Below are 16,681 nucleotides of genomic sequence, written 5' to 3' on the forward strand. Positions count from 1 at the left end.
AATATTTAACCACAGGTTGCTTTGACACCCTTAAAAGTGATCGGGGACTTGCATTGACAATTTTGTGTCACTCACTGCTGCTAATTGACAAGCACCACTGAATTAAAAGAGGTTTAATCACCCAGAGGTGCAGGATCCAGTCTCAGGTTCACAAGTCTTCAGATAAATCTTAATATCTTTCCATATTTCATGTGTGTGCCCCTCAAAAAGGTTTATTTTTAGATGTTTTGAGTCTGATTTTGCAACATGTATCATAAAGATGAAATTTGACTTGTTTTAGGAACTCTTCTGCATCAAGTGACTTCAAGTGGGGTTATCTGTCTTTGAGGCCTATTTCAACATCACTGGATCCAACATAGTTCTCCCAACAGGAATCATTGTACTGTATTACATATATTCTGTTTGTTCTGAGGAAAGAAACTCTTCCAAAAATATATATTTGTGTTTTTTTTTTTACATTTTTGAAATGAAGAAAATTTGTTACTTATGTGAAATTTTCTCTGTGGCTTCACAGCTACGGTCAAATTGCTTCTTTTGTGAATCCAACTTTCAGCTGAAGTGAAAACCTGCGTCATTGTGCCTTTAACATAAAAGCTGGCAGCGCAGCAGGGCAGCCACCTGCTCCGAGCGCAAAGAGCCATTTCCAGTCGGACTTTTTTTTCTACAAGTCAAACACACAGACACACACACACACACACACACACACCCTCACAAACCCTGAGTTTCAGCAAATGACCATGTGGCTCCTTTAAAGCCGCAGATTCCGGATATGTCCCCACGACAAGTCCAGTCGTGATCGCGGAGGCGCACATAAAGGGCCCCGAGGGGCTGAAGCCGGATTGAAGCCTGCAGGTTGGCAGCGGTGGTTTTTGCGCAGCGGCACTGGGTCGCGTCTTTTCATCCAAATCTCTCTCTCTCTCTCTCTCTCTCTCCAAATCTCTCTCTCTCTCTCTCTCTCTCTCTCTCTCTCTCTCTCTCTCTCTCTCTCTCTCTCTCTCTCTCTCTGTTGAACAGGGGCGAGGGAAAGGGTTGGGACAGGGAGGAATAGCTGGAGGGAGGGATGGCTGAATAACGAGGAGAGAAACACCCACCCCGGACTGACCGAATTGTATCTGGAGAGAAGGAGTGAGAGAAAGAAAAAGAGAGAGAGACAGAGAGTAAGAGGAAAGAGGAACCCTTTGGGAGGCAGCAGCAGTCTTTGGTATTCAGAGGATTTCCTTTGGGGATAAAAGGACGCTTGGTATTGATGACTGGAGAGGTATGAGAGACGATTTCATTCATTGCGCGGTGTGTGTGAGTCGGTCTCAGGTGAGCTGGAGTGTCTGAACATAACGAGTCAATTTGAATACATCTCTGGTAGTTTGACCCAAATCTGGCTGAGAAACCCGATTAAAAACCAGTCAGTAGCACTTTGAAATTAATACCGAGGACATATGTGGTCAGTGAATCAAACTTGTGCAGTTTCACACGCAGGTGGAATATGTCAAATATAAGTTGTTGATTTTTATTTTGGCTTTTCCCAAGAGTAAAATAAGTACCTGTTTTCCTTAAATAGCCTTTAGAAATATTGGTTCTTTATGTGCGTGCGTACTGATTAAGGGTCGTCTATGCTCTTGCGGTAATTACAGTCGATTTTCAGTTAATATGTGAGTGAAAATAGCATCAAAATGAGCATGCACATTGAGCATATAGACTGCTTAATTCTCATGAAGGCGGCGCCGTGAGCCTGCTTTTCATTAACCAATTAACCAGTCGCAAAGTTGCCCTTTGGACTGCGACAAAGAGGGAATTATGCAAACTCAAGACTAGAAAAACTTTTGGGGCTTAATGTGCATTAGATTTGACCGTAATCTGATTTTATGTTTTATCATAAAGATCACATGAAAGAAGAGAGATTTAGTGAGACTTAACTCTCATTTGTGTGTGTATAATTAATTGTGTGTGTGTGTGTGCTAGACAGAGAGAGAATAAGAGAGTGATTTCTCTTTAATCCCTCTCATTTCCTTCTGCATGTCCTGAGGCTGATCTATGAAAAAAAAAAGAAAAATCAAATCCTATTTCCTGGAGTATTTTATGCTTATTAATATGCATTGTCATATTCTGGCCCTTTGACACTGTCTGGATTGAAGGAGCTAGCCGCTCTTTAGAAACCACAGGGTTACCTCCACATCAGAGAATAATTCAATCTTGAAACAACTTTTGTTGCACGTGCTGTTTTATTCATACGACTGTCAGCGAGTGTGTTCCCCCCAGGAGAGAAATGATAGGATGTCTCCGTCCATCTTCTGTGTGTAATCATGAGTGGCAGACTGGAGGAGAGGTGAAGGAGGAGAGGAAGAGGGGGTGCGGAGAACAAAAAGTGAAGGGTGAGAGGAGGAGAAGGAGGGGGGAAGAGGACAGGAGCTGTCGTGTTTGCTCCTGTGGTCGGACAATGGCAGTCATGAAATGTTCCCTCTGTGGACTGTCAATCAAACTGCTCTCCCCCTGTCTGTCCATCACTCTGTCTGTCTGTCTGTCTGTCCTCCATCTCTTCAATGCTTTTCTTAATTTGTAGTTGTGAGTCTCTTCTCTTCTCTTCTCTTCTCTTCTCTTCTCTTCTCTTCTCTTCTTTTCTCTTCCCTCTTCTCAAACAAAGTCCTCCACTGTTTCGGCCTCTGCCTGCTCTGTGTAGGCGTGAAGCTCGGCTGCTGCTCTGCGGTCAGTATAGACTGTTAAGACTACTGCTCTGTATTTGTGTCACAGTGAACGTTAGACAGGAGTAACTGATTCCAGATCAGAGCCTGGAGGGTTTGTGGGTAAGGTGGATCTTCTTGACCCACAGAGGCTCTCTGCAGCTGAATGGCATTCCTGGTGTCTCTGTTACTGAAAACCCTCTTTCTCTCTGTCACTCACTACATTTCTCTCGCTTTGCTTTACTTTTTGTTCTTTTTCTTGACATGGTCTTTTTCTCTTTCTGCAGGTCTAGACTGCTGGTTGTGAGGATGTTGTCTACAGGACAGATCAGGTGGTGTTTGTGGGCTCCACTGGTGTTACTGGCCCTAGTTTCCCATTTCCCCAGTAAAGCACAGGGTCAAGGTAAGTACTTTTTTTCCCTTCTCTCTTTGCTTCTCACCCTCCCATCCCCTCCTCTCTCTCTTCCCCTCTTTTCTCTTCACATCTTACTCCACTATTCCAACTCTGGCCATCGAACCTCATCCCTGTTCCCCTCATCACTCTTCTCTCCTCACCTTCCCTCAAGCCTTTACCCTCACCTCTCCGACCTTCTCCATCTCCATCTCCTCTTCCCTCTCCTCAGCTGACCTCTCTGTGTCTTCTCCTCCTCCGTAAACACATCATTCCTCCCTCTGCAGCCTCTCCGTTTGATGTGCAGGCTCAGTCCAATCAGATCACATCACACTCATGATCATATCACCCCATATCATCATGCCGTTTCACCCCGGCAGCATGGCAACGTGTGCAAACCCCCGCTGCCGATGCTGCCACGCTTCAGAGGGGTTTTAATAAATGTGTTGTAACGGTGGCGCTTCAAGCTGTGATGATTTGCTGCGCAATGTGGCGCACAAAATATAACGCTCCAGTGTGCCTGGTAATCAAACTCACCTCAGCAAACCTGATTTAATCAAACTGAGCCTCATCAAAAAGTGTGATGTTGTCTGTTTTGTGTTGAAAACAGAAACACTGTTGAAATAATGTGTGTTAATAAGTCATAGCTTGTTAAATCTTAATTAGCATTTTGTGTTAAAATTATAACAGATCTGTGTTGTTCTGAATTAGACTCAGATGTTCCTCCGGCTCTATTAAAACTTTATGGCTTCAGAGGTAAACCTCCTGGTCTTATCATGTGATCGAGACCAGGAGGTCAGGTGATTTAGGTGATAGATGTTAAATATTTAGACTGCAGCTGTAGGATGCTTTCACTGAGAAATACACGCTTTTATCTAAACTGATCCAAGAGGTCTATACTGAATCCTGTGACTGCAGTGTGTGTACATTTATAAAATGTGTGTGTGCTAATGGCAGCCTAAGAAGTGCAGGAGGTCAGACCATTATAGTTATCTGGACAGAGATCAAAATGACCCCAAGGGACACGTAAACATTTAGCTGACCCTCCTTTGTGTGTGTGTGTGTGTGTGTGTGTAGCTCACATTCCTTCCAGGATGTGGAGTTAGACGAGCAGAGAAGAAGCAGGTCTTGATTTAAAGCAACGCTCCACCAAGAAAATCAAATAGATGTTTTTTTTTCTCTCTGACGTTATTGTCAGAATCAATAATCCACATGTGACACAATCTTTGTATTGATCTGTTTTAACAGCTAAATTAAAAGAGGAATTCCACCCCAAAATAATAAAAAATAATAATTACAGTCCAGAGGTTTGTTTCAGGTCCATTATTACTGTAAATCCTGACTGGTTCAGCGTGTGGCTGCTTTGTGTTTAGTCTGCTTATTTACCAGAGGAATCTTTAATAAACAGTGATCTCCTTGCAATGACACTATTCTCTTTTCCTACCCTCATTTAATTCTCACTCTTCTCACTTTCCCTTTTCTTTCTCCTTTCTTCTCTCCTTCCATCCTTCTCACTCTGTTTTCCTTTAGTTATCTTTTTTTACTCCTTTTCACCCTGAACATTTAATTCCAATTTTCATCAGTAAGTCCGTAGGTTATTCTTTTCATCGCAGGGAGACAGGAACGAGAAGTGAGACAGAAGTGTGACAGCATAAATTAGGCTGGGATTTGATCCCAGTGAATCACAGCAGAACATGGACGACCTCCCAGACACTATGGGAGTGTGCCCTGTTCAATCCCCTCATTAGGGAGCACGTGATAGCCATTAATTTTGCCCCTTCTGTCCCTGTGAGCTGCAACATCTGGTCAGAGGGGATTTGAGCTTGAGGATTAGTATGTGCTCTACCCATGCAGGATGTTTGTATATACAACACAAATGTTTGGATATCATCAGGAACTCCCACTACCAGAGAGTGGGCCAGTCCAGGGAGGCATTTTCACTGCAAGATATGACTAAATTTAGCAAATGATCTGGCATTCAGATCCACAGCAACAAGCTATAGTTAAGATTTTTAAAGTCCAAGAATATCCCTTTACTGATGCATAATTTCATCCTATGAAAGAAATTGCAGATGTTATTGTTGCACATGCCTTGTGTCAAGGAGTCATTGTGAAACATTTGCTTTCACAAATAAAATCTGAAGTGATTTTTTTTTTAAAAACCCTGCAAAATTACATGGCTGCTGGAATTGAAAATATTAAAGTTAACTTGACAGTCTGAAACACTGTGTTCTACAATATATGTTTATCTACTGCTAATTTATTTATCATTTTTTTCCTGCTGTAATGTAGGAAGTGATTGTACAGACGTCAAAAGTCACCATATGGTGTTTCGTGCTTCAAGTCAAGAGTTGACTTTTCCAATATCTAAGACAAAGATCTTGTTCAAACCTCAAAAGGAATAGTTCAAAATTTTAGGAAACAGGCTTATTCCATTTCTTGCTGAGATTGAGGTTTCCAAGCAACCAGCAGAGCAACCAGGAAGAAACTGCGACAGTGTTTGCGTTTTTACACTTTGTTTTTTTTCTTATACAGATTAAACAAATGAGATACAACGTGTTAATTAGAGAGCAGTAGAGCTGCTGCTGTTGGACGGAGCCAGGCTAGTTGTTTCCCCCTGTTTCCAGTCTTTGTGCTAAGCTAAGCTAACTGCCTGCTGTCTGTAGCCTTATATTTACTATATAGACATTAGCGTGGTGTCAATCTTCTCATCTGATTTGTGGCAAAAGGTGAGTGAGTTTATTTCCCAAAATGTGACCAAGTGCTTAGAGGTTCCTCAGACATATCTAAAAATGTTGATTTAAGAGTTGGAGGAAATGAATGAAACATGTTGACAATGTGAACGTTTTGCAGATATGTTCAGTATGAACATTTTGTGTTTTTGGCAGTGAACATTCAATGCAAGTGTTTCCACATTAAACTATTTTTAAAAAGTACTCTTGGCGGCCGTGTATTTCCTAGAAATTGTATTTGGTATATATTGGTTGTACTATCTATAAAGGTATATTTTTTGACCTGTGTTAGCAGATGTGATACAGTTTTTAATGTAGAAATCTGCTTTTAAACTGAACAGTGTACAACACTTTTTCTTTCTTTCTCTGGCTGTTGCTTTAGCCTTGAAAAGTATAGAAAAGAAAAATGTAAATTTTGTTCTCTGTTCAGCCCTCAGAGGGTGTAAGAGGTGACCTGGCACCTTGTGTCGCTGTTTCCAGTGCAGCAGTGACAGAAGCAGGATAGTTTGAGGAAAGATGGCTGCTGTCGCATCTGAACTCTGACCTCATTTTCAGGAAACAAAAAGAGTTGTCATCCCTTTTATTGTTAATTAAGCATTTATTTTTATACTCAGCCCCATTGCCTGGATGAAGCAGTCAGTCATTGTACAGGTGTCCTGTGTGTGTGTTTGTGTGTATGTGTGTGTGTGTGTGCATGCTTGCCGTGTGCTTAGTGAATTATTGTAATTGATTTCGTTGATTAGCCGACAGCTCGGGTCAATACTGTGCTTCAGGACACATCACAACGGATTACGTGCTTGAGAACACATTTACAAAGATATTTCACTTTTTGTGTTTACGTGTAAATGCGTGCGTTTGTGTGGCGAGTGTGTGCGGTTAGAGGGCAGACTGGTGAATTAGTATGAGTGAAAGTGTTGGCCGGTAATTTCAGTAATAATGCACAGAGAGAGAAGCCAATGATGAGAAATCATTTATTCACAAACAAAAGAGAGGATGAGATGGAACAACCTGTGTTGAATTTAAAAACTGCTAAATTATCCAAACCTCGACTGCCTTGACCTCGCCACTCGACGGCTGTTGATGGTAATCCAGCTTGTCATAATCATCAGCCACTTTGGACTAAATGGAGCATTGAATCGTTGATATGCGATGTTCAGGACGCTCTGTAATTTTGCCCTGCTGTTAAAGCATGTAGATAATGTTCTGCGATTGTAAAAAAAAATAAATTAAAATGAATGTTAATTACTCGAGCTGATGAGGATAATTCGAAATATGAGGTTTTGGAAAGAAACAAAAGGACAATACATATCATAGATGCTACACTTTATAACATTTCTCTGGTTATTCAGTTCACTCTACATCCAATATGCATACATATGCCAAATGACACAGTGTACAGTAGGTAGGAATAGTGTCAGGTGAAGCAGTTGCTCTCTGAAAAGCATGAAATAAGCTTCAGGCGTTTTGGAAACGTAGACATGCTTCCTAAAATCACAGAGTGGAATAGTGTGCAGAGCCTGAAGTGACTTAAAGCTGAACAGATATTGTAGTAGTACAACGCTATGAATCGACTCCTTAAGCCTTGGTTTTCTTGAAACAACTGAGAAAAGCTGCCAGAGTGGTTAGAAAATGTCACTTGTTTAAAATGCAATTCAACATTTTGTGAATCGAGCTAACTCATCTTAAAGTAAAGGGGATGATCATTTCTTCCATATATATAATCCCTGAGAGATTAACCTGAGAGAAAGAGAAAATAAAAAGCTTTTTGAGCCTACTGGCTGTTTTTTTTTTCACTTTCTTTAAGAACAGGCTTTGAAGGATAATTCTAGTTTATCACATCTTGGGTCTTATTTTTATAGCTCTGGCCATCATTTTTATCAGACATGATAACATTGCACTCACTGAAGTAATTGCTGAGATATGAGAATCCACGATATAAAAAGTGTCGACGGAGAAAGAAACATGAGCAGTCAGACGATCAGATAGGTGCCAACAGTTTAGCTAGATTATCTTTATTTGGAGGTAAAAGCGTAAGTGAGAGCAACAGTAATGACAGTAATAATCTGTTATAGTGTAAAGTGGGTCAGATCTGGACTATTAAATCATGTGTAAGCTGTCATGAAACTTGTGTGTCGGTGAAATACAGTAATTTTGCTGTTTTCCTTCTTTTTCTCTTCCAAATAAGTCTATCTAACCTGTGGGTTTGGTTAAAACCTGTATGATTATCTAACTGCTTGTGTTTCTTGCTTTATTAAAGCAATATCTCCTGCAGTCTAGAATATGGATATAATGTTTTTAAACTACTGTTTAAAGGAATAGTTCGACACTTTACACTGTTTCACTTTCTTGCAGAGAGCTAGTTGAGAAGATTGATACAACGCTCATGTATCTGTCTGTTAAATATGAAGCTACAGTCAACAGCCTGTGAGTTAGTTGTTTTTTTGTCACCGTGAGGAAATAGTCTGCATCTGGCCAAGAATTAGTCCAGCACATAACTCCCCGTAAAACCACAAATTTATGTATTCAAACTTCAGTTTTTATATGAATTAAGCAAAAAAAGATAGAACATGTTAATTACTAAGCTTTAGAGGTGCAGACAGAAGAGTGAAGCTGGCTTTCTCCCCGTTTCCAGACATTATGCTAAGCTAAGCTAACTGGCTACCTTATATGTAACAGACAGACATGAAAGTGGTATCGGTGTTGTAACCCTGTCTCCTAGAAATTCTCTGGCATCAGAGTCCTTTGTCTTGTAAGGCCCCCATCTACAATGACCTTCTCCCTTTGACGACAGCGATATACTAATGTAGCACTTCATTCATGTATTCATTCATTCATTCATTCATTCATTCGCATTGCCTGTTTACACAATCCAGGTAGCATTTATGTTTGCTACAGTAACATAATTGGGAAAACAATTCAGTAGAATATGAAAGTAATTTCTAGGAGATACGGTTTTGGTATTCACATCTATTTCTCAGCAGTAAAGCCAAAAGTGTATTCACAAAATATCGAACGATTCCTTTACTTTAAATAGTTGAGTATAGCGTATTGTAATTATTATTGATATGATTGCCAAAACCAATCGGCCAAAATTAGACCTGTTTCTGTGTTATTATTGCAGACTCCAGAATTTAAATTGTATTGCAGTCCTAATTAGAGTCTCACATCTAATCAGTCATCTCCTGCATAATTGACCTAGTTAAGAATTTAATGTCTATACACTTTTGGTTGGCGGGATATTATATATCATGGCTCCCTTCACCAGACTGCACATGGGGACGGATCATCCAACAGACTCTTAATACTCAGCCAGTCCTTAACAGAGATTTCACACTCATGCACGCACATCCTGTGCATGCACAATGCAGCAAAGAGATAAGTGTTGAGGGAAAAGGCATCACTTACACAGGTAAGCGAATGAAAGAGACAAAAAAGGCGTTAAGCCACTAAAGGACAGGAGGAGCGGGGGGACTGTACTGTAGAGGAGGAGATAGGATAAAAGAGCTGAAGAGGGGAGAGGAGAAGACAAGGGAGGAGGAGGAGGAGAGGGAGAAGAGAGTTAAAACCCAAGGATAAGAAGAGAAGATATGATAAAGGAGTGAAGTGTTCCATAAGAGCAGCAGAGGAGATAAAAAAAAAAAGCGGAGAGGTGGAAAGAAAAAGCCAGAGTGGATTTGGGTTAAGTGCTATCTCGGTGAGCAGAGTAGTTCTTGTACCAACGAGACACAGACCACATCAAAAGACGTGTGCTGCAGCGCTGGATAGGCACTAAACACACACACACACACACACACACACACACACACACACACACACACACACACACACACCCAGCTCCCTCATGTACAGTAGCTATCTTGTGGTGACAGTGCAAGCCAGCAGTTGTCATCCATAAATCCTGAGTATTAGTGAAGCTACTGTAGCCTGAACACTCATGGTGGAGTCAGTAGGCTAATCTGGAAAGAGAGGAAGAGGAAAACAAGGAATTAAGAAAGGATGGGAAAATGAAAGGAGGGGAAAAGATGAGAGAAGAGGAAGGGACAATCAAAGTATTGTGGAAAGAAGCAGTAGGGAAAAGAGAAGATAGAACAAAGACAATGGCAGGAGAGAGAACGGATTGGAAAAAGAGGATGATTGGAAGAGAAAGATGATGGCAATGAAAAAGAAAGGAGGATAAAAAGAGGTGAGAGGGAGGGCAGGGAAGAGGCAACTGGGAACGAGAAAGGAAACTGGGGAAAACCAGAAGGCTCAGAGAAGACAAAAGGAGGAGAAGAGCTGAGAAGAGAGTTGAATGGAAGTTGAAAAGTTGGAGATATTGTTGAGCGGAGGATGAAAGAAGAGAAGACAGAAGCCAACACGGAGCAGGATGGCGAGCCAAATCAGGAGATGGGAAGAGGAAGCTTGCGGAAGAAGTTGAAACAGAGACAAGAAATGAGGGGAGGGATGGAGCGAGGAGAAGATGAAGTGAAGCAGAAGATTGGACAGCGAGCATGTACTCATTTACCAGGAATCCCTGCTCGATTTTCACCGCTGCTAATCCTGGGAAGAGTCATCCCTTCTCAAACTGGGGCGTCAAGCTGCGCCTGCATTGCTCTAACCCAGATAATTCCAGTACATACTGGGCCTCCAGTTAAAAGACTTTTCTGGTTCACGCTCCCTACAGAGTCAGGAGATTACTCAAAGTTAGCCCCCTTTTCAAGCATGTTTGTATTACGGTTCAGCTGCATGAGGAAAGAACATGTTAAATATTGTTTTTGAAGGGATTTTCAATAATTTTCTGGCAGGCACAACAGTTTATAATTTTTTTCATTGAGGCTTCAGTGACTTTTTTTTATTTTTTTTACTCTTTTTACTGGAGCTGCATTTTGTTGCTAAGCAGTAGTCGCCAAAGTCCTGCCAAATGGCTGGACTTTCATTTACTACCTGGCAAGAAGCTTATGCAAGGCTCAGTCAGGAGCTGTTGGGGGGCTCGCTGAGTCCAGTGTTGTAGCTCTTTCAGATAAATTGCTCTTGTTTGTGTAATATACTGTTTCACTATAAGCACTGTAAGTTTGGAGGAGAGTTTAAGCCATCTACAGTGTCTACAGGTTTTTTATCGTGAGATACAGAGAGTGGATGTCTCTTCGCTGCGTGAAGTGTTTCACAAAAGCGTCTTGGCACTGAGATTCAGAGAGAAAGAGTGTGAATTGTTTAGCTTCGATCGCATTTATGATTGCGCGGTGGTAAACAAGAGCAGACGTTTCGATTTGTGAAGGGTAATTTGTATCCGAGACCCTCATGTTCTGTCAGCATCCATAGCTATTGAAGCTATTATGTCCATATTCATTAATCATATTCGCTGTCTCTGAAATTGCCTCCATCTTATAAACCTTGACATGCATTCACAGCATTGAAGAGGGTCATAGTTGGCTTGTTCATTTTTTTACACAAGATTTTTATTATAATTCAGCGTATGTGCATGTGTGTGTGTGTGTTCATTGACTTGCAAAGCAAAGATCAAGGTATTCAAGGCAATTTTCACCCGGTTATTAGCACCCTGCCTGCCAACTCAATTCACCTACTATCAAGAACACATGAAAGGATACGGGAGTAATAATCCACCCGGCTCTATCATACACTTAAATTATTCATAGATTCTTATTGTGTGGTGTAATTATACTGTTTCATGCGATGCATTTTGAGTATTTGATAGGTGGCGTGGTGTGACTACTTAAGAAAAGCAGTGAGCAAAATGTAAAACTGAAGTGCTGCACTGTGTCTCTACAAACTGATCAAACGGACGCAGAAGACATTGTGATGAAAAGTTCAAGAAGTTGTGAATTGCAACCGGAATCTCTCATTGGCTCCGTTACGTATTGTGACTTGACTTTAACATATGATGTAATACCATGACTAAAATCTGAAGGATGTTTGGCATGCAGCAGGTTGTAGCTGGAACATCTTTTGGAAAGCGATAAACTTTTTAACTTAAACTTTTAACCTTACCTTAATGATTGACTAAAGAAGAGAAAAACTGTAAGATTGATGTACTTCACTTATGTATAACATACCGACATATTTAGGATAATAAAAGTAGACAAAATCTACAGTTTAATATGTTTTTTTTTTGGAGAAGCTTCCATGACTTGTTTCATTTTGGTCTCACATTTCTTAGAAGGAACCAAGAAAGAAATTTTGTCACTCAGCTCAAACACTTGGTGTCAATTGAATGAAATAATTAAGTCGAGTTACATTCAACTAATCATTTGTTGTATAACCAAGAAAAGGGTCATAGAAGAAAGAAAAATACAAGAAAAAATACAAAAATCACGTCTGATGAGTGATTGAAGATAACAATTAAGGTCGTCATCTGTTAATATGTGGGAATTAACCGAGTGGAGCATTTTTATCTCTACCTTCAATATAACAACACAGTACATAATTTACAATTTCATGCTATGGCTTTAATGGGATTTTCCACTGAGAAAGATGGAGGTCTGTTCTCATCAGCGAGTGAAAATCCTACGCAGTACACCTCAGGTTGGTCAACATCATATCACCTGTTATTCTGTTTTTTTTTTTTCCTCTACACAATTTCTCCCTAATGCCTGATGTACAGTCTTTACATGTCCGCACTCACTAATTAACAGATCAGCACCAGTGTCTGCAGGCAAAGAATCGCTTATTTGGGTCAGAAGTTAAGATGAGGTCTCCCTCAAAGTTTATTACAGCTTAAAGGGATTCTTTGGCATTGAAATTGATGTTCATTATTATTCCCCGGATATCTCACGGTGCAGAGTAGCTGCTGCAGAGATCTCTCTCTCTGACATGTGTCCAGTGAAGAGGTTACTCAATATCTGTTTTATGTTAAACTCTAAACATTTTTCTGACTCAAGACCTGTGTTCATGTCTTAAAATTGTCATGACAGCAACAGTTACAGAGCTGTGAATCCACTGTGTGAATTTTAGAAAGGAATCATATTTTTAATAGCATGGATGGAACCTATTTTTTAAATTTTTTTTAATCAACAATGTACCAAAAATAGTAATATACATATCTTAGAAATCTTATGCAACCTCATCTACTTATTAAGTGAATCCAAGCTATGCTCTGACCCCAAACATAGTTTACCGTGTGTCAAAGTATCACTGTAAAAGTCAACAAGTTCATTTTGATCTGTTTTTAAAAAGTGCTGGCAGGTAAAGTGACTTCACATTGGCCCTCTAGAAAAAAACTGTGGGAACATATTCAATGCTTTGTACTTAAACGAGCATTGAATATACCAAATGGTGATATGTATCGCAGACATAAAGGTTATGTCTGCGACTTCTTTGTGCATCTGAGGTGAATATGTAGTATTCCATAATACTACATTATGGTCTACACAGTATCTGTTTTACTTACACTACATCTCTTTCATTCACTCTGCTGCTGTCGTCCTTTCATCTTTGGTCTGTCTGTCGGGAAATTTAGAAACAGTCCAATGCTCTTCCGCTTCTCTGCTACCCTCCTGATCCTGCAAAATCTGCCGTCTAACTGTGTTAAAGAAGCCACAGACTGTACACACACAAACACACACACAAACACGCATTCATTCATGCAGAGAATGGCTGCTGTCACTATTTTTTAACAGGCCACTGCAGATCTGTTTTCATTGACAGAGAGCTTTGAAAGTATAGTGAGCGGCTGAGGAGGCTTTTGTACACCAATCGTTTCTCCACAAAACTGTATAGATCGAGAATGTGCAAACACACACACACACACACACACACACACACACACACACACACACACTCACACATTGGCACAGGCACAAACAGCTGCTTTATTTACTTTTTTTCATTGGATTATAACAGAGATTTAAATCATCCCTCCTCGTTTCACTTTTCCTTGTAATGTATCTTATAAAGAGGATTTGACTTAAACAGTTCATTTTAATCTGTGCCTTTTTAAACCCTTTTCATGCCGTTTTGAACACAAGCAAATGGAAACTGAGCTCTGTGCCATGTTGACCTGCTGTATGTGTTGCTCTCAAGGTTGCAAGAACTTCAAATAGGAAAGTCGTCATCTCTTTCTCTCTCCCTCTGTCCATCCATTCATTCATTTCTTCATTTTGAGTCATTTTTTGTAGCAGATTTTGTGGTCTGGGTCCTGTTTCTGGGTTTCACATAACTGACTTAGTCATCATGCTAACACGTGTTGATTGGTGGCTGGGAGCTTTTTGATGAATATATTTTTCATTCATCAACATATTTATTTCCAATGATTTTGGGAACATTATTGAAGCTGATTTAAATGTGTTTTTCAGTTCCATCTCCGAGGAGGCTTCGTTTCAAAGTGCTGAGTGCAAGCAAACTCCTTGTTTCATGGAAGGAGCCCAAAGGAGACTTTGACAGCTATCTGTTCCTCTACAACAGCATACCAGGTAGGATGATTTTGATTTAGACACCTGTCAAAAACCTGCCACAAAAACACGCATTACAAATGTATAGAGAAAATACTTCTATGCTAAAGAGCAGTGGGACCTGACTTTTAAATTCTGGGAGAAGGATCCCATTATGACTTGGATTTTCTGTCTGTCAGGAAGGATTATGTAATTTATTTCTTATCAAGTCTCCCTTGAAGGATTTACACGCTTCAGAGATGTGGTAGACTCAAAGTTTGTCCTGCACTTCTGCCAAGTTTGAGACAAAGGAGTGTTTTTTCTGAGTACGTAAGACCTGTCAGCAGATTTGAAAATGGGATTGACAGGTACACAGGACTCTAAGACCTACACTGACTTATGATGGAGTTCAGTCCGGTCATTCATTCAGCATTATCACAGTATGGAGTTATGGGAATGATGGACGCCTGACGCCTGCTTTTTATCCAGCTTGTCAGTCATAGATCAATGTAAAGACATAGGGCATGACCTTGTCTACTTCTGGGTATGAACAATATAGTCAGTAATCACCCTAATTATCATTGACGTCTCCTCCATCAAGTAATCACAGCGTTGCTACCGTCACGGCCATACATCACCTTCACATCAATTCCTTGACTATTGCTGCACCGCTGCCTACATTTGTTCTGTATTAATGCTAAACGCTGCAGACAATTCTTTCATAGCAGTTGTAAAAATGAATAAGTAGGACTGAATAAGCACTCTGTAACATAAAACTTGTTTCTCGCAAACAACCCTTTGTGAGAAACGCCTCGTCTAACTATTTCTTGCTGCCTCCAACAGCTGAGAAGAGAACAAAAACTGAAATTTATGGCCTCTTCCTCTCAGAGAGGAGTGAGAGTGCAGCAGTATCTCACTGGCATTCAGCAAATGCAATAAAAAAAACATTGGACTTCCACAGTGTCCTTTCTGGATCCATACACACTATGAGCTCTGATGACTGTTAGGGTGTCTGAGTAGCTTAATAAACCCTTCTACAATACCTGTCCTGAGTCCTGATGTACACTTTCTTCTGCGTCCTACAGCATCTGAGTCAAATGAGGGGAACGCCAGGCAGAGTAAAGCTAACACTGATAGAAGAAGTCCCTTTGTCGAGACATGAAACACCATTTTGGATCACAAAAGAGGCTGTCAGAGTGGCAGCTAACCTTTTGTCTCAACATAATATCCTGTTTCTTCTCAGAGTTTTCTCTAAAAAGGAGCAACTAACATGCAACTGGATAAGGATTGAGGTTGTAGACCAAAGCAGATGACTCATTTTTATGATCCAAAAAAAAAAAAGACTGACATTTTCTCTGCATATATGCATTCTTAAAACATGGTCCACTGTCAAATTTCTCTCCCAATATTAGTATCCTTGTAGAAAAAGTAGTCCATGTCTTATTGCATCAAAAAGTGTTTAACTTTAGCCTGAGTTTCTCTCTCCAGTGGCTTTATTCTCTTAAATATGACAGCGCATGAATTAAACTAAAATAAGCACATATTGGAAGTCTGTTCAATAGCCTGCCAGCGATTCTGAAATTCATATAATGTGGTTTTTCTCTGTGTGTAGTTTCATATTTGCGTGTTCAGTTATCAGTGCCAGATGGCTATATTTGCTCTCTTAAATGTCAGTGGAGATGAAGCCAAACCCAGCACACTTTTTCTTCTTTTAAAATTGAAATTCAATGTTTTACTGTACTCAACTTCAGCTTATTGTTACACTGTAGCCGCAACCGATTTGAGGAATAATTTGGGTATTGGAAAATGGGTTTGATTTTCAGACATTTGTGATTACTGAGGGGTAAAATAGGTTGTAAAATTTACAGCAGCAGTGTAGGAGAATGTGCATAAATTTACTGCAGCACTAACGCATTAGACAGTAAAAATGTAACCATCTGCATTTTTGTACAGATCAACTTTTTAATATATCATGTAACTAAGTTTGAGTAGAGAAGTTTTAATTTGCCTTATCAACTGGTTCGTATAATGTAGACAGCCAATCAGAATGAGGTGTTGCCATGACAGCAGGTTGAGTTTAGTCACTCAGGCTCGTGCAGCGTTTGCTAGTAGTTAACGGCTAGTTAGCCGTCAACCATTAATTACATATGGATTTCAGAAAACACAAAACTGTGATTTTTAGGCCCTTTAAAAATACAAAAGAATATCAATGTATTAAAAAATATCAAATATCAGTGAAATCACCCTTTTTTCATTTTCATAAGAAAAATAAAGGTTTCACAAATCTGAAAGTGGGTTTAAATAGCGTTAAAGCTTTTGCTATGATGTCAAAACTCTTTCATAAGTGAGTGGTGAAATAACAGAGAATTGGGAAAAATTGCAAGCAAAGGGAAATAATGTGAAAATGTGAAAATAACAACATCAACTTGTCTTGTTCTGACGAACTGAATGCAAACCTCAGTTGGGACCATTTGAGGATTGTTTTGCTCGGTCTGTGGCAATTATTATTGTCATCCACCTGAA

At 40.0% G+C, this 16,681-nt stretch overlaps 1 protein-coding gene across 3 annotated transcripts in view; it reads left to right on the forward strand.

Annotated features, from left to right (window-relative positions):
* The first annotated feature begins 697 nt into the window (after positions 1–697).
* The window catches only part of col14a1a (collagen, type XIV, alpha 1a), a 148,281-nt gene continuing 132,297 nt past the window's right edge, over positions 698–16,681 (forward strand). Inside the window, exons 1-3 of one of the 3 annotated variants that reach the window (XM_067602026.1) lie at positions 698–852; positions 2,960–3,075; positions 14,084–14,200. In XM_067602026.1, coding sequence (XP_067458127.1) covers positions 2,982–3,075; positions 14,084–14,200 — 211 coding nt within the window. In that variant the 5' untranslated portion in view covers positions 698–852; positions 2,960–2,981. Of the gene's footprint in view, positions 853–1,080; positions 1,259–2,959; positions 3,076–14,083; positions 14,201–16,681 lie in introns of those variants that run through there. The other 2 variants (XM_067602027.1, XM_067602025.1) reach the window with 2 other exon arrangements.

Source organism: Thunnus thynnus, chromosome 10 (genome assembly GCF_963924715.1).
Source record: "Thunnus thynnus chromosome 10, fThuThy2.1, whole genome shotgun sequence".
Taxonomy (NCBI): Eukaryota; Metazoa; Chordata; class Actinopteri; order Scombriformes; family Scombridae; genus Thunnus; species Thunnus thynnus.